Source organism: Colias eurytheme, chromosome 29 (genome assembly GCF_061535395.1).
Source record: "Colias eurytheme isolate Ceu_HAF_F1 chromosome 29, ilColEury1 Martin Lab GWU primary, whole genome shotgun sequence".
NCBI classification, from domain to species: Eukaryota; Metazoa; Arthropoda; class Insecta; order Lepidoptera; family Pieridae; genus Colias; species Colias eurytheme.
In genome coordinates this window covers 3,676,460-3,695,864 of record NC_143008.1, presented here as the reverse complement: position 1 = coordinate 3,695,864, position 19,405 = coordinate 3,676,460, and the positions used below count along the sequence as shown (strand labels likewise).

At 35.8% G+C, this 19,405-nt stretch overlaps 2 protein-coding genes across 3 annotated transcripts in view; both read left to right on the top strand.

The window, feature by feature from the left end:
• Positions 1 to 19,405, top strand: part of LOC149896169 (uncharacterized) — a 69,604-nt gene that overhangs the window by 29,168 nt on the left and 21,031 nt on the right. For both annotated transcript variants that reach the window (XM_090117763.1, XM_090117762.1), the window contains exon 2: positions 7,766 to 7,871. In XM_090117763.1, the coding sequence (XP_089973889.1) occupies positions 7,790 to 7,871 (82 nt within the window). In that variant the 5' untranslated portion in view covers positions 7,766 to 7,789. The remainder of the gene's footprint in view (positions 1 to 7,765; positions 7,872 to 19,405) is intronic.
• LOC149896170 (uncharacterized) lies at positions 512 to 2,368 on the top strand. The gene is made up of 2 exons (XM_090118252.1): positions 512 to 648; positions 1,599 to 2,368. The coding sequence occupies exon 2, from the start codon at positions 1,745 to 1,747 to the stop codon at positions 2,303 to 2,305; it is 561 nt and encodes a 186-aa protein (XP_089974378.1). The 5' UTR covers positions 512 to 648; positions 1,599 to 1,744; the 3' UTR covers positions 2,306 to 2,368.

The following is a 19,405-nucleotide window of genomic DNA, read 5'->3' as shown; positions in this document are numbered from 1 at the left end:
GATAGCTGGAACAATTTTTTTATAAGTGTCACTTTTCCTCTTTTTAAGTTAATCCCCTGAATCTGAATAATGTGTAGAACGTGACTTGTAGTGATACATTAAATGTACTTACAAATTTAGATTTTCTTTTTATCTAGCTTTTAAAAACATAAGAGCCCCCGCAGACCACAGACTTTTTATCGGCAGATAGTTTGGTCGGGCTCTTAATCAGTACGCAGATGTAAGCAAATGCGCACACTATGACGATTAGGTATCGGCCGATAAACAAGTTTGATGGGCTTCCCGATTCAATTCAAACTAAACTGTCGGTAAACTATCGGCCGACTGTATAATCAGTATTGACTCCCTACCACACGCGCACACACGACGATTTTTTAGTCGGCCGACTAAGCCGATAGTTCAGTTCGCTCCGAGCTTTGACAGCGAATGGTCGGCCGCGCGTGTAAAATGGCGTCACTTTCTCAGTCGCTTATTTCGGAATCTTCGATCATTACTTTGATCGAGGAAGTCGAAAAACGCCCTGCACTTTACAAGAAAAATCTAAAAGAGTACTGTGACGTAAATGTAAAAAAAAACTGTGGGAGGAAGTTTGCGAAGCTGTTGTTCCTGATTGGAATGAGCTTAGTGCTCAAAATAAAACAAATCAAGGTACGATACATTTTTATTTATTTACATTACACTTTATTATATTGACACGGAATTGAGCCTGCAGGAGATATAAAGTTTGACGACATGTATTGCCGAACATTATTCATATTATTTCTTCCTCGGTTATTTCCATTTGTATTGAAGTTATTCATGGTACAACTGTAGAGAGTGTCTTTAAAATGTATTCCATCTTTGATTCGTACATAATTGTGTAGGACACAGCAAGCTTTAATAATTTTAACACAAAAATTAATATTTACGTCAATTGGACGGTGAAAAATACGCCATTTATTAGCTAGAATCCCGAAAGTACATTCAACCATGCGTCGAGCTCTTGTATGTCTATAGTTGAAAATTCGCTTGGTGTAGTTTAAATTTCTTTTTGCATAAGGGCGTAATATATGATTTCCAAGTCCAAACGCTTCATCGCCTACGACTGAGAATGGAATAACATCTCCGACATCATCATTAGGCAATTGCCTTCCAAAAGGAATATTTAGTCGATTCTCGGAAAGCCGTTTACCCATTTCTGATGTTTTAAATATTTCCGAATCACTAGCTGTTCCATAAGAACCAACATCAATGTACACAAATTTATAATCGGCATCTGTCCAAGCCATCAAAACGCAGGAGAAGAACTTTTTGTAGTTAAAATATGATGAACCGGAATGTTCTGGCTGTATCATCCGTATATGTTTGCCATCGATCGCTCCAATGATGTTTGGAAAATTTGTGCGACTGTAGAATTCGTCTGCTATTTCAATCCAGTCATCTTCTAGTTTGGTTGGCATATATAACGGTTGAAGCATATTCCATATTTGCTCACATGTACTTTTTATAATATCTCGTATTGTAGAAGCTCCCATCAGATAATCAAAAGACAATGAATTGAAACTTGCTCCAGTAGCCAGATACCTGTAATGAATTAATTATATTTTATTATTTTTCAGGCCGCGATATACAAAAAAAATGGGCCAATTTACGGACTTGCTTTCGCCGAGAATTAAATGCACAAAAGAACACAAAGTCGGGGCAGGCTTCGGTCAAGAGGCGTAAATACGTATACTTTGAACAATTATTATTTTTACTTCCATGCATGGAAAATCGTCAAACGGAAGGTAACCTGAACCTGGCCCAGGATACTTCAGGAAATGCGGAAGATGATGAAGAAACTGCTCCATCCGCTTCCGCACCTTCCGCACCTCCTCGCCAGAAGAAAACTCGTGTTTCGAAGAATACGGATTTGGATGAAGCAATATTAAAAGCATTAAATGAGACTAATGTTGATGAAGATGTAAACTTTGCATTGTCTCTTGTCCCATCACTCAAAAATTTAACCGCAGATGAAAAACTCGATGCTAAGATTAGTATTCTTAACGTATTTAAACAGATAAGACTTGGTAGGCGTGTTCAGCCTCTTTCTCAACCAACATACACCATACTGCAACAACCCATAAACTCTTTTCCTGTTTACCAACGAGGGACTAACATCTTGCCGCCACAACAACAATCTCAGGCTTATACATCCGGTTCTACACCATCCCCCATTATACCACAAACAACCATTCAAAATGTTTCATCACCAGCTGATTCCAACATGTCAGCCGAGTCATATTATACAAATTTTTCAGAAGATTCCCAAATATACGACTTGTAAACTTGGCATTTGAATTATTATAATAAATAATTAAAAATATGTTTTGTGGTTTATCTTACCTTATCGTAACGCTCAATCTCTCCTCCACAGGTATAGATAGTCTTAAATTTGTATCCTCCTTCGCTATTCCTGGTCCAATTAATTTGACAAGTTGGTTGAAGCTAGTTATGCTCATTCGATAAAAGGCGAAAAATTTTTTCGGGTAATCGAGTAATTTGGAATGCATAGTGTAAAATTTTCCATTTGATAATCTATCACTAAAGATAGGATGCACCCAATACTCTCGAGCTCTCTTTTTAATTTTCCTCCTCCGGTGTATGAGAGCAATAATAACAATTCTATGCAATGTTTTATTAATTTTCATTGTGCGGTGCGACCACTCTTTTCAACGATTGGTTAGAAACTAGCAAATAGTCGGCAGACTGTTGGATAGTTTGCGCACTCATAACCGACTGAACTGTTTAGTTGAACCAGTGTGCGTACTAGCAGGCCAACCCGACTAAACTATCGGCCGATAAAAAGTCTGTGGTCTGCGGGGGCTCTAAATACCCATCATATAAATTATGTAGATACTTCTTATTATTAGTAAGTGTATTGCATCGTCTAAAATAATAACATAAACATTTATGTCATTTTGTCATCTTTATGCTTTATTAAAAAACTAGCTTTCCGCCCGCGGCTTCGCCCGCGTTTTCAAAGAAAAACCCGCATAGTTCCCGTTCCCGTGGGATTTCCGGGATAAAACCTATCCTATGTCTTAATCCAAGTTACCCTCTATATGTGTGCTAAATTTCATTGTAATCGGTTCAGTAGTATTTGCGTGAAAGAGTAACAAACACACACACACATCCGCACAAACTTTCGAATTTATAATATTAGTAGGAGAGGTTAAAAACGCATCGCGTCCTGGTTCAAATCGCAATCAAATATTCTATTTTATAGGATTTCATACGATCAAGGCAATTTATATTTGCACAAAGTGACAGCCCTGTAGTCAATTTTATGATCGTTAGATGCAACGAAACGTAACAATTAACAATGAATGCTACTGTTCTAGTAATTATTAAAATATTTTATAGACGACCCGATTGGCGGTGGTTTTTTGTGACATATAAACGTGGGTAATCGTAGAGGTAATTAAAAATAGAGGTGGGAAGACACAGGGCTCTCTGTGTGCGGAAATATTCGGTGTTTAGAAGGAGACAGGAGATTTCAGTTCTCTGTCTCTCTTTATACAACTGCAGCTAACTGTTGAATCATCTCATAGCCCTGAACAGTATTCCCCGCACAGCCTCCTAACGGAGGCTGCGCGTGAGACGATCTTCACTAGTATCATCTCATAGTTAAATTATGATTTTTTGTTTTTTGTGTGAAAAGATTTTTTACTTACATACTTAATTTTTTTTTAATAGAAAATTTCAATACAGATGCGTGTTGATTCCAAAAACTAGCTACCCCGGCAGACGTTGTTATGCCCTATTACCCATTTTACGTTTTTTCTTTTCATAAGAACCTTGCTTGTGCGTTAAAAAAACGTTAAAAATTTATCCGAATTGGTCGAGCCGTGCTCGAGTTTTCGCTTAGCAATATTCAAAAAGTCGCTTCCCGCGTTTGTCCTAATGCCTGCATGTATGCTTAGATCTTTGAAACTATACTACAGATTGTGGTGCAGTGTTTTTAATAGATAGTGCTTCAAGAGCAAGGTTTTAGTAGGCATATAATTTATTAGGTTTTAGACAAAGCGGGCGGAAAACTTGTTATTTAAATATATATGAAAATAATAATTTCAATCTTCTATGAACGAAGCTTACACGCGTAACCAAATTTATATTTAAATAAATTAATGAATATAACTAGATAATACTAGTAAAATATATCACTTTTATATTGTTTTTTAATTAGCAAGATAAAGTGTACTTAAAATATAAACATGATTCTCAATGGAAAAATGTAAAGAAATTTAGGTATAATTTATATTTGTTATCTTAATTGATATATCTGGATTGTCGACAGATGTACATAATTCAAGATTATAGTATTGTAATATATCATTAATCACGATAAAATTATATTTCATAACTAGCGGTCCGCCCCGGCTTCGCCCGTGGTACATATGAAAAATAGATGTTGGCCGATTCTCAGACCCGATATGCACAGAAAATTTCATGAGAATCGGTCCACCCGTTTCGGAGGAGTATGCAGACTAACATTGTGACACGAGAATTTTATATATAACTATAAGATAATATCAAAATAATAATTTTGACTGACTTTGAACTTGGCTTGGTTGGTAGTGGCGCTACCTTCCAAGCCAGAGGTCGTGGTTTCGATTCCCGCACCCGGGGCAAATATTTGTGTGATGAACATAGATGTTTGCTCTGTGTCTGGGTGTTAATTATCTATATAAGTATTTATTTAAAATTATATATATATATTTGTATGTTTATAAGCCATCTGGTTTCCATAACACAAGCGAAAGCTTGGTATGGGATCAGATCGTGCCGTGTGTGAAAATTGTCCTGAATATTTATTATTATTATTTTTTATAAAATTAATTATTTGTGTAAAAAAGAAAACTTATCAATGACTGACTGATATAACAACGCATAAACTAAACAACTGGTGAGATTAGAAATTGTATATTTTGCACCAAACTTCGTTCAATTTGTGAGCACTAAAAAAGGATGTTTAGAAATATGCAAGTTTAGTTAAGAGGGAGGGGGGTAAGTTTATAATTCTTTATTTACGATAAATATTTTCATAATCCGATGATCTTATGCAGGTAAATCTTATTAATATTGGAAATAAGCCTCTTGCCCCGGTGTTACCTGCAGATGGAAGCTAGTAGAACAATCGACAGTGTCTAGAGAAAAAATATTACGACTGCCTTATCTTAAACTCACAAGCTACAATTACGCAGTAAACTAACAAATTCAATACGTAAACATCAATAAATGTTTTCGAAAATACCATGTAGGTACCGACGGGACGGGGTCGTTCAAAATCATTGGAATGATAAGCGCTATCAGCGGTTTTTGACGCGTACAAAATATGTGACTGAGTTCACCCACTGTGTGGTGATATCGAGAAATTGAGTTTGGAATTAAATCTGTCCGTTTATCAGTCGTAAAATCGAATCAAGAAGTCAGGAGTGTAATTGTGGCTAATTTGACACATTCTTTAGCTGTCTCTTTTTCGCTCACGATAGTTGAATCTTGCCATCTAAATCGAATGTGTGTTAGTACGCTGTTTATGAAGATCGAATATTGGTAACCTATCTACACCTTTTTATATAATAGGGAAATGATAATATAAGAGATAGAGAGAGAGAGGGAAAGAGTCAGAGAAACACGCGCACGCCGCAATGCTTACAACTATTAACAGTAAAAAATGTCGTTACAAAGGTTACAACTTTTGATCTTAATTCTGCCTAGACCCTTTCGCAACGCGGGCTAAAGAACTTCATTCCAAAAAATAAAGAATAAGTATATAATAGTATTTATAGCAAAATCTCTCCCCAATGTAAAAAACGATCAATTAGAAAAAATTAAATGAAACTTTAAAATTGTAATCTAATAACTTGTCGATATCGCAGCACAGTGCGTAAACACATAAACGCAGTAGGTAAATAACTCTGGAGCGAGTGGAAAAAAATAAAAAATTTAAAATATTTCCCTCCGCGACACAAACTGTATACGGTTTTGACTGATAACAGATGAACCCGGTGACCGGGCGTTATCGTTTTTTTGAAATTTGTTCGTTTACGTTATCGCCGTTTTTGGTGTTTCTATGGAAGTTGTGTGTCCCGTTTTATTTGTATTTAGATGTTTTGATGTTATTTTGTAAGAATGTATGTGTGCGGTATGCTTTGAACGGCTCGACCGATTTTGATGTAATTTTATCAAGAGGATGATTCATTTTGATCAACCCACATCAAAGAAATTAACTATTCGAAATGTAAATAATTTTGTTGAAACAATACAATATTAAATACGACTGTATATAAATATAAGGATTTCCAAACAAATATGCAAAACTAGATGTGTAGGTTTGTTTCACGCATTACTCAGAAACTAGTAATTGAACATTGCTTTTGCATTAGCTAAAATGTTTTTACTTTTTAACATTATTAATATTTGAATTTTGAAATAAATTGAAGCAATTTTTTATTAATTAGTGAATTGATGTTTTATCTTATTCAGGGGCGGTTTTTCAATCCTAATAAACTATTACATAATATATAATATATTACATCTTATATATAAAATTCTCGTGTCACAATGTTAGTCTGCATACTCCTCCGAAACGGGTGGACCAATTCTCATGAAATTTTCTGTGCATATCGGGTAAGTCTGAGAATCGGCCAACATCTATTTTTCATATGTACCACGGGCGAAGCCGGGGCGGACCGCTAGTAATATATAATATATTACATAATATATAATACATCTACTACATTGCCATATATAACAAACCACAGATAATGTTCCATCTTATTCAACGGTAAGGTACCTACATATCCTACTCTTATAAATATGCGAGTTTGTATGCATGCATGTTCGTAACTCTTTCACGCGAAAACTGCTGATCGGGTCCGTATGAAAACTGACATATACATATATGTATATGTAACCTATGTAGGGCTTAGATTAGCCTATAGACTACTTTTTATTTATGTACCACGGGAGTTAAGCCGCGGTCACTCCAGATGCAGCTAGTTTTGATTATGATTATTTAAATTTTCATCATAATATGCTAGATCATGAATTTGGATAATGTACCCAAATAAGTCTATTTTCTATAAATATGTATGAATGTCTGCATTCATTTAAATACTAGATTATGTTTATATTCTTGTAGAAATTGTTTATAAGTTTGTAAAACTAGTTAGTTCGGAAGACGGGATCGTTTTTAGAATATTTATAAACTGTTATTTTTGTTTATTAAGATTTTATTATGCACAATTAATATGCCATCTCTTCTCGATTGTTCTAAAAGGTTCCATAACATTCTCTAGCAATTTGCAATTCTACTTTATTATCGGATGTTCCAGAATGTTCTATAACATTCCGTAATTCTAACCTGTATCTATCAACTTCTCGATTTAAAAGAGCAACTATGGAGTTTCTTGCCGGTTCTTCTCCATAGATACTGCTTTCCGAATCGGTGGTAGATGTTAAAATTATGTATTGACGTTTCAAAAGTGCTTCTCGAAGGAGTCTAATTGAATAAATAAATGTTTGAGTTTGAGTTTGATTGTTCTGGAATGTTGCATAACATTCCGTAATTGTAACTTATTCGTAACAAAATTGTCGTTTGTTCAAAAAGGTTCTGTAACATTCCCTCCCGATTTAACTCTATTCTCGTATGTTCCAGAAGGTTCTGTAACATTCCCTCGCCAATCAATTATTCTCGTTCCGTAATTCTAAATTAATTCTAGATTATTCTCCATTCTTCCAGAAGGTGTAACATACCAGCGGCAGGATGGCGCCGCAGCAGTACTGCCTCCGGTGGAAACACCACCACTCGAACGTGCAGAGCATGTTCGCGCAGCTGCTCGAGAAAGGTTGGTACAGAATAGAATGGAATGGAATAGAATATAATATGTTTAGTGATTTAAAATCGTGCATTATAGGCTCTCTTCACAATGGGCAGTGTTGGCCCAAACAAATGTTCTCTACCTCTAGGTAGCTACTCGCCCAACGTAATAGGCATGACGAAAGTATCCATAAATGATCGTATTAGTGTTTTTAAGGGAAAATGTATAATAGATAAATTACATATAGTGACTTAGAAATCTTAAAAACATTAAGATTAATGAGATTATCAATAAAATAAAACATTGAAATACTGCAGTTGGCCATTTTGACTAAAACACGCGTGACGTCACGCTTAAGTAAACAACTCACGTCAGATGTTTTTTGTTGTTATGAATATGTTGAGAATACGCATTTTTATTTATTTTCTATTGTTTCACGTATGATTTATCGACTCAGAACAGAAATATAATTGCGAATTCACGAATACATGGTTCGGGGTTCTCCGCGCCAACTTTATACAATCATTTCTTATTATTTTCTCGCTTAAAATAATTACTAACACATTTTTGAGCATTATTTTTATGTGGATTCACACTGCAATACTGCACACCACTTATAAACTTTGAAATTCGTTTCTATAACACATATTAAATAAATATTTTTTAATTTTCTTCGCAATGCGTACAAATAATTACGTATTTACCAAAATGTGACGTCACGCCTACGCCATGACACCTGCGAGCTATTTTGGCACAGTTAATAAATATTTTTTGGAAAATGGCTTTTATCTTCGTTAAATTTAAGTATATTCCCGAAATATAGGGTTTTTCTTGTATAGTAAACGTATACACACATTATGGAAGAGGATTTCAAAATCTTTCGTCATGCCTATTGTGAAGAGGGCCCATTAGGCACGCCGCGCGGATAAATATGAATAATTAGGTATAGCAAATCAAAAAGAACATCAGATTTATATCTATGTACCTTATTATAAAAATTAAGATTGAACTTAATTAGGTACGCTAAATGAAGTTAATTAAGTACACTGAATGAAGAAAACTGTTATCGGGTGAACTGGATCAAAATTAAATGGGACAACATGAAAAACGACAAACTGAACCGATTTCGCTTACTTATTCTTTAAAAAAAAAAGACGGGTTGCACTCCGGGAGTGCCGGCAGAAGTGAAAACTTGATTATTAACGTTGAGCATGTTTGATATTTTGGAATGGTATCCGTCTTACGCTTTTTTGATCAGGTCACGTGTCCTGACGCGAGTTTAAGATTTTATACCCATTACAGAAAAAGTGCTCAATGCCGCTAAAGAAGTTTTCACTTCAAAAATAGATAAATGTATACCTACAAATATATTAGAAAATCTAATTATAAAAACTTGTGTGTAAAATCTTGTTTTATAACGGGAAAAAGTCGGGTCCGCTAATCATTGATAAATGGAAAATGTGCATAAATGAGACATTACACTGTAAAACTAGTTTTGCTCACGTGGCTTCGCCTGCGTTCTCTAAAACTTAATAAATTACTAGCTGTCCCGGTAATCGCTGTTCTGCCGTACTCTTATCACTTAGGGGTATGAAAAATAGATGTTAGCCGATTCTCAGACCTACCCTATATGCACACAAAATTTCATGAGAATCGGTTAAGCCGTTTCGGAGGAGGTCACTAACATTGAGTCGCGAGAATTTTAAAACAGAATGAAAATTGTTGCAGTAGTTTTTGAGTTTATCGCGAGAGATTTATTTGAGAGTGGGAGTCGAGCATGCTTCGGCACGAATTGGGCCACGCTCGCACCGGGGAAGGTACCACACCCTCACAGAATATCGGCGCCATAGTGACAGTTTACTGTCGCGTTCCGTACGGTGAGTGAGGCCGGAGGCCCACATCCCTTCCCATCCCCTACCCACCCTCTCCTTCCCTATCCTCATTCCCTCCCATCCTCGCCCCTTCTCCCTAGTTACTTCCAAATCCCTTTGAGGACAGCAACACATACACTTCCCAGTGGAGTGGATGCTTACGGGCGGCGTGTATCGCTTAACACCAGGCGACGAAAAAACAAACTGACATACGCGGCGGAGGACGTTTTATAATACATATTTGAATAATATGAACTTAACCTTTAAATATGGAATCAGAATTACTTATTCAGGCGTTATTAATAGATGTACGTAGGTGTATACAGGGTGTAATCGTTAAGTGTGCACAGGCGATTATTCCGTCACTAATCCAGATATCAAAAAACTTTAAACTGATATCGAAAGTACTTAACCTAATGAGTAAAATAGCCATAATAATTTTTTAAAAATAAAACGAGAAATATCTAAAAAATTTACTTGAAACCCTCCCATACATTTAGTATGAGATAGAATATCCCATGTACATTTATTATGAAACATTTTAGCCTTTTCTTTCTTTTTTTTGGTTTTCTGCTTTAATTGCTTCGCAAATTTGAAGGGAAGTTCATTTAGAAACTGTAAATAGAGCTTTTCATTGTATTGCACAATGAGGACGTCACTTCGAAAATCTGCTATGAATACAAAATGTATGGGTGCGTTTAATGTAACATTTTAGGATATTTCTCGTTTTATTTTTAAAAATTTATTATGGCCATTTTACTCATTAGGTTAAGTACTTTCGATATCAGTTTTAAGTTTTTTGATATCTGTAATAACTAGTTACGGAATAATCGCCTGTGCACACTTAACGAAATCTGTAAAGGTGATGAATGATGATAATAAATGCTAAAATAAGTCTCCTTTAAAAAGGGTCAGCTGGCATATAATTTTATTTTTATCCAGTACTAGCTTCCGCCCGCGGCTTCGCCCGCGTGGTGTTTTTTCGCAATAAAAGGTAGCCTATGTTCTTTCTCAGGAGTCAGGGTCTAAAGATTGTCTGTGCCAAATATCATCAAAATCGGTTTTGAGGTTTAAGCGGGAAAGCGTAACAGACAGACAGACAGAGTTACTTTCGCATTTATAATATTAGTAGCTTCCGTCGAGGTTCCTAGGTTCGATTCCCGGTGGTAAAAAAAATAAATCTCGGTCTGGCAGGACACAGAAGGCTGATCACCTACTTGTCCCTAAATAAAATCGATAAGTGAAACAGATGTATGCATTATGCATCTGTCCCTTATCCCACTAGGGACACGGAACTTCACTTAAAATTTTCCTTCACTTCACTTAAAATTTTTAGGATTAATAGCCGCCTTGGTACAGAGGTTAAGTCGTATAGAGTTCCTAGGTACGAACTCAAGTAAAAACTTATAAAAAATATAGGTACTTGTTAAAGTTGATTTTGCTAATGTTTGATCATGACACAGGGAAAAAATTTAATGTTGATTTGGCCCGTGTTTACCTACTTCAAGATAACAAAAAAGCGCTAGGTACTTCGAATGTTTTAAGCGGATTGTGATGAAACCCAAACTCGATGGATTTTAACAATTCTTTTCACATAGAAAAGCTTGTATCTTCATCGACATAGGGTATATTTTTTTAATGGGATAAATGGGATAATATGTAAAATGGAGATATCCCTTTTATTTGTAATTGATATAAATCCTAAATTTCTAATTAATATTATAAAATTTTAAATCATTGATAAAATAACTAACAAGCATTATAGGTAAATGCGAAAATAACTCTGTCTGTCTGTCTGTCTTTTCTAAACTCCTCAACAACTTTTTGGATTAAATTTAGAGCTATAGACCTGATTTAAAGCACATATGATAAGGTTTTATCCCGGAACCCCACGGGAATGCGGGTTTTTCTTTAGCTACGCGGGCGCAGTCGCGTGCGGAAAGCTAGTAGGAACGCGCTAATCTCAGGAACTTACTGGTCTGATTTATCGAGGAAGGCTAGAAAGCTAAGCTATAAAGAGTATAAGCTATATTATATCATCACGCTAAAGGAGCGGAGCACTGCGGGTAAAACCGCGAGGCACAGCAGAAGATATTCCAACCCGAGCAGTCAGTGTATGCCTCACAACCGCTCGGGAGCCGTCGACGGCACGATGGAGTTTCGTCATGCAGTTGACGGCTTGTAGCGGTCGCGACGGATCGAGCAGTCATGTGTACGGCGGTGAATGAATGTCTATAGTTCACCGTGCGGTCGCGGCTTCAAGCGGTCGGTCTCAACTGCTTGAAGCGGTCCGTGTACGGCCGTAAGCCTTCAAAACAAACGGAAATCAGTTAACCTACAACATGTAGTTGTAAGCATAATAATAAATAATAATATATAGGTAAATAAATAAAAAATAAAAGAATCCCACAAACGTGCGTCACAAGCGACCTTCGAATTATCATCAATTCCATTACAAAAATTTGAATTTCTATTTTTGTATAAATACATCCATAATTATTATGTTGTAGGTATTTTTTGGAATATAAAAAACTGGTCGGCGCGCGTTTTGACCTCTGTTGACGCTTCCAAGGTCGAGTTTTTGCGTGCTATTTATAGATTTTTGAAAGTATTTTTGGACCGTTTTATTTATACATTTAATTACAGTAGGTACCAAGTTGTTTTTGTTGTTTATTTGTATCAGGTTTTTTTGCGTGATGGGTGTGCCGTGTGGGGTGTGATGTAAGAATTTAAAGTTAGGCTTTGAGATTGGTTTATAGTGTACTAGCATACCGCCCGCGGCGTCGCCCGCTTTGTCTAAAACGTAATAAATTATATACTAAAACCTTCCTCTTGAATCACTCTATCTATTACAAAAAACCGCATCAAAATACGTTGCGTAGTTTTGCATACAAAGGGACATAGGGAAAGAGAAAGCGACTTTGTTTTATACTATGTAGTGATTATCTATGGCTAGTCTGGGCTTGAGGATAATATGTTGAGCTTTTATGAGCTTCACCTGTAAGTTTGTATGTTACCGATACCTTTTTACTCGATTTTGACCGACTTTTACATATTTGATTCAAACTTATCAAGGATCGGTGGCAATACAATAATTTCCGCTATCGTGGATCGAGAGCATGCAGTGTAAAGCAGTCCTAAACAAAGACAGTGTGAAGTCCCATGTCCCCAAGTGGGGTAAGGGACAAATGCATAATGCATACATCTGTTTCACTGATCGATTTTCTTTAGGGACAAGAAGGTGATCAGCCTTCTGTGTCCAACTAGACCAACACATTTTTTTTTCTTCGTCTCCACCGGGAATCGAACCCAGGACCCCTCGGTGCTACGCTCACGCGTCAACCACTGAACCAAAGAGGCGGTCAAACAAAGACAGACCGATAGATAAACATTATTTAAAAGAAGTTAGAAGAAGTACCTATAGCCTTCGCCAAAAGAAAACACACATGGTTCCCGTGCTTGTAGGATTTCCGCTCGGGGATAAAACCTATCCTATGACCTTTCTCAGGTCTCAAATTGTCTTTGTTCCATCATCCAAATCGGTCCAGTAGAATAGGCATAAAGAAGAGACAGACTGTCAGGAGTTACTTTCGCATTTGCAGTAGGAATGTTACTCAGTTTTAAAATCGATCGACTAGTTTTTTGGATAAATATGTAATAACTAGATTTCCGCCCGCGGCTTCGCCCGCGTTTGCAAAGGAAAACCCGCATAGTTCCCGTTCCCGTGGGATTTCCGGGATAAAAACTATCCTATGTGTTAATCCAAGTTACCCTCTATATGTGTGCTAAATTTCATTGTAATCGGTTCAGTAGTTTATTTATTTTATTATTTATTTTACTCTTTAATACAACTAAACAGACTTACATACTAGAACAAACAATTAGTTTTTACGTGAAAGAGTAACAAACATCCATACATCCATACATCCATACATCCTTACAAACTTTCGCCTTTATAATATATATATTAGATATTAGATATTAGATAAACAGGAAATTTTTCCTCAAACTCAAACTCAAACATTTATTTATTCAATTAGACTTCTTCTAGAAGCACTTTTGAAACGTGATTACATATTTTTAACATTTGCCACCTATTTAAAAAATTATTAGAGGTACTTATACAGTAGGTATATAATAGCTGAACCGTGCCCACTTCTTTCGGTGTTCATTTACATACCTACCTAACCAAATCACATGCTTTGAATATATTTTATAATCATACATTATGTTAATTACGAAATCATTTATTTTCATATATATTTATTGAACAAAAAAAGGCGTGTGTACGGAGCAAGCGCGTGTCAGAATTGTAACTTCTTTGGGAAGATTCAATTTCAAAGATACAAAAATCATCGCCTTACTCCATGACGTGACGGTATTGCCATGACGAGACCTTGAAATTTATCACGGGTAGGTTTTATCCCGAAAATCCCACGGGAACGGGAACTATGCGGGATTTTCTTAGAAAACGTGGGCACGCGAAGCCGCGAGCGGACAGCTATTTAAAATGTATGTAGGTAAAAACTAAAAGTTTTAAATTTAGAAAATTTGGTAATTGTCAAATGTAGGCCTTGTTTCATTTATTTGAATGGATAAGTAAGAGCGAGCGCGCACGAGCAACTTTGTCTCCGCAACTATTTTGTCTCTCCCATCAGTTTGTATGGGGAGTTGCGTCTCTACGTGCGCGCACTTTCATACTAGCCCATGGGTGAAGAGACAAAATAGTTGCGGAGACAAAGTTGCTCGTGCGCGCTCGCTCTAAGAATTATTTTATAATTTAAAAAATAGAAACTGTCTTCGTGTGAAATTTATTATTTTTTTTTTGTTTTTCTAATTTTCCACGCAATTCGTTGTACAGTTTTCACGCAAAAGAATAGTCGTTAAATTTTTTGTATTAAAATTAAATAATTCATTTTAATTTTAAGTTTGTAAGACAGAAACTAGCTTTACTAGCTTAACTTAAGAAATTATATACCTTCCTGGATCCACCACTCCATCTACTTTGTTTTATAATATGTGAGGCATGTAATCTAAAATTTAGATTTCATATTATTCCATGATTACTATCGTGATATTTCTTTGCGCAGGTAAATTTACACGAGCGAAGCGACACCTCGTCACCAGTGTTCACAGTTTCCGTTACAGAAAAATAATTAATAATTTTTTATTCTGATTTATCTTCCAAGAATCTTTAGGATTCAGACAGTCTCACGCTCCTAGATCATAATCTGTAGCCTAAACACGTTAGCTGGGGAAGTTATGAACCATTATTATCTTCTGATATTGCAAAAACCAATAAATCGTCCAGCTTATGGCCAGATTAGTATCTAGATTTGATCGTTATCAGATCTTGTTCCTTCCTAGATAGAGAATAATCCGGTTATGCATAATATATTGTGTATTATAGCAACGACAATGATGGTAGACGAAAATATTAATTATTAAATTAGTTGGGAATTGTTACGTCTTTCCTATTGCGGCGGATGTTTGCAATCGTTTTTTGAATATAAATAAATTTAATTATTAAAAATACATATTAAAAATATGCTAATACCTAGTTTATTTATTTTTCAGGATAATAAGATAAAACTCATGAAATTATTGTAATGTCGACGATCCTTGATAAGTGTACAAAGTTTGAATTAAATATGTCCGTTTATAGTGGGACAGAATTGAGTCTTTAAGGCGCGGGACATATACAAGCGGCGCGGCGCGCCTCGGGCGCGCTGTTGGCGTCCGAAAATGATATTTATATAGAGTGGTTAAATGCATTTTCTTCATGCATAATTTAGTAAAATTATGTTTTTTGTGCTAAAAGAGATTTGAAAGTAACGTTAATTTGAAAGTAACGATTTTGTTTTGATAATTCCTTGTAAGTAAATAGCGAGGATAACCCCACGATTGCAAATATATCTTTGTTGGAAATGTTGGAATTTACTTGGAAAATTTTATAGTACTTTTAAAGTAATTTTAAAGTAGTACTGGTGTAATGATGGAAGAACAGAAGGTTAAAATAACACAAAATTTATATTGTACTAGCGGTCCGCCCCGGCTTCGCCCGTGGTACATATTTCGCAATAAAAGGTAGCCTATGTTCTTTCTCAGGGTCTAAAGATTATCTGTGCCAAATTTCATCAAAATCGGTCCAGTACCTAGTTTATGCGTGAAAACCATACATACATACATACATACATACATACAAACCTTTCCTCTTTATAATATTAGTATAGATAAAATATGGTTTTCAAACACAGGTTTACATTTAAACCATATAAATCTTATCATTAAAATCTCAGTTCAAAAGTATTTACAGTACTGATCATTCCACAATATTATTACAATTACAAATAAATAAAAAACACAATCAAAATCAGGATTATCTTTATTTCTGACATTGTAAATACATGGGAACTTTCATTATGCTCTTCTTCATTTTCACTTTCCCTACTGCCATCACCTGTGTAAATCATTTCATCGATTAATTCAATTCACCTTTAAAAACAAAACGAAGAAGGGTAGGTATGTAATAGCAGCTCTATATAATTCCACACAGAGAGAACACATTTTTGACTGACAGGCTACCGTCTCCTACCACCCGATTTGTTTTTGATTGTGTATGACCGTGAATTGACCTCTATTTGGATGCGATGGGGGAAGCGCGCCTGCGGTACGCCCGCGGCGCAACCGTGGCGTGCCGCCTCGTCGCCTTTCCAAAATTCTTTCATACAAAATGTATAAGAAGGACGTGGTGCAAAACAGATTCAAGAGGTGCGCTTATGGCACGCCCGCGCCCGCGCCGCTTGTGTTTGACCCGCGCCTAAGGAGTCGGTTACATACAAACATACAGGTGAAGCTAAAGTGAGTTATAAAACAATAAAAATTAAATTATGTAAATCTGTACTTTCATCAGATAAACTTGTTGAAATATTGTTGTCATTCAATGAACGCGCTAGTCATTCAATAATATCCCGTCCGACTTGCCTTCCGGCATGTCGCCTAAGAATTCCAATCAATACCCGCGGCCCCATCATTAAAGCGGCTCGACGGAACACAGAAGGGTTTTAGTCGGTAAGAATCCGACATAACCCACGGCTCCTTCCCCGGGGGCCGTGGGTATCTTTGGAAGATTTCCCCACTATAGAAAAAGGGCCCTTCCGGCCTCCTCCACTTAAACGGCAGCCCAAGCCGAGTTTCGAGATCCCCGTCAAGGGAGGACGTCCTTGCACATGTCACTACCAGACCCACGCGTCCGCGTTAAAATGTAGAAGCCCTTCTGGCTAACATTGAGAGACACCACACAAAAAAAAACCAATAATATGCCAAGCGTTATATCCGTTCTGTTCAAAGGGCTATGTTATAATCCGCTAACTAGTTGGACGTTGAGTGACGCTTGTTATATCAACTTTCGGCCTAGTTATTCAATTGAATGAGTGCGCTAGTCATTCAATCAAATAGCATATTCAAAAATATGACGGCGACATACACATTGCCTAATTGAAAAAAAAAAGACATTATCAATTGAACATTTTTTTAATTGGCTCCTATAATATAATGATTTAATTTATTTTAATGAAATGTTAATTTTAATTCAATTCTGTGACACGTGTAAAAGTTAATGATTCATTATTTAGCAGGTATGAATAGTTTTTTTTATTAATTATTTAAATAGTTCTTAATTGTTACACTACAAAACAAGAATTCGTAGTAGGTATATAAAATATGCCTAATTTACTACCTTTGTCGCGAAGTTTCAAATGCAAGTATTTCCGCGGCCCGCGGCTTCGCCCGCGTTATCAAAGAAAAACACGCATAGTTCCCGTTCCTGTAGGATTTCCGCAATAATACCTATTCTATGCGTTTATCCAAATTACCCTCTATATGTGTGCTAAATTTCGTGCTAATCGGTTCAGTAGTATTTGCGTGAAAGAGTTAAAAAAACATACATACATACACATACATCCATCCTCACAAACTTTTTAATATTAGTAGGAAAGATAGGATAAGGATGTCACAGTCATATGATTGAAATTGCTTCTTGCTGCTGCGGATTGACTTAAAATTAAGTCGTTTTAAATTTTTAATTCACAATTTTTTTCTAATATCATAATCACGAAGTTAATGAAACATTTTTATGAAAAAATAATATAAAGAATAGAATAAGCGAAGAGTGGCGAAGAAATATTAACTCTAAAACTAGAAAAGTAGGTTTCAAATTACTAAAGTACTAAACAATACTAAATATGAAACAGTGAAATTATAGTAAAAAATTATGAAGGAAAAGAAACTTTGCCTCGCAAAAAATATAATATGTATTTAAAATAAACGGAAATTCGATTTAAATAAATATTAATATGTATAAACGTATCTATGAACGGAGAATATTTGTATCGAAAATGTATCATTTAGAAATTAATACTGTATTATGCATAGGTATATGTATTGCTAGCTTTCCGCCCGCGGCTTCGCCCGCTTTGTCTAAAAGTTCTAAAACATAATCCATACTAATATTATAAATGCGAAAGTAACTCTGTCTGTCTGTCTGTTACTCAATCACGCCTTAACTACTGAACCAATTTGCATGAAATTTGGTATGGAGATATTTTGATACCCGAGAAAGGACATAGGCTACCTTTTATTGCGAAATATGTACCACGGGCGAATCCGGGGCGGACCTCTAGTATTTTATATACTAAAACCTACCTCTTGAAAATTAAAAAAAACTGCATCAAAATCCGTTGCGTATAGTTTTAAAGATTTAAGCATACATAGTCACAAAGGGATATAGGGACAGAAAAATGACTGACATTAACTAAACGCAAATAGAACATATAGGGCGCTTGTGCACTACAAGGAATTTTACTGTCCGGCATTCCGATTTTTTACGGTCCGGTGTGGCATGAAAAAACCGATGAATTGCTTGTGCACCTGTCCGTCTTTACTCGGATCAGTGCGGTACAGTTCAAGGAAATATGGCGGTATAATGCTATCATAAATGATTGTTTTCGCATTTTACAAGAAACGAGTAAACATATAGAAGGTGAAATATTATATTACTTCGTTATAATAAAAAGTAAAGTTCCGTAAGAGATTTAAAATGCGTGTTTCACTTATTTATTTTAATCGGTGACGAGGAGCTAAATCTATTCCCACTTGAACTTTAACTTACTAACACTTACTTAGATAATAATTATAGGTCAATGTATATAAAATAAGAATACCGACTTCTCAAATCTCATTGCCAGCTAAAAGAAAGTAAAACAAGAGCTTGCTTTCAATTGGCATATGTAATAAAAAGAGTAAAATCCAAGCAAGTGGGCACTCGAAAACAATTATACCTACAGCGACTCGTAAACTCAAAAAACCATCCGGAATAGGGAAAAGTAAAATGTCGGACGGTAAAATTACGTATAGTGCACAAGCTAGTATTTAGATTAATTGCGTGCCATACCGGACCGTAAAAAATCGGAATGCCGGACCGTAAAATTCCTTGTAGTGGACAAACGCCCTTACTTAGCGGTTTCCGGAATTTTAAATATATTGAATTTTTTAAAATTAATCCAATTAAGCTTTTCACACGCATTGTGTATAAAATAGACGCTTTTTATGGGTGTACTTAAACTAGGCCCACCGGACACTCGTAAAAGTAATTATTAATTAAATATTGTAAGGAAAGTAAAGATGTCCCTA

Excerpts from the sequence above, each read along its gene's own strand:
- LOC149896170 (XM_090118252.1), top strand. The coding sequence starts at position 1,745 with ATGGAAAATCGTCAAACGGAAGGTAACCTGAACCTGGCCCAGGATACT.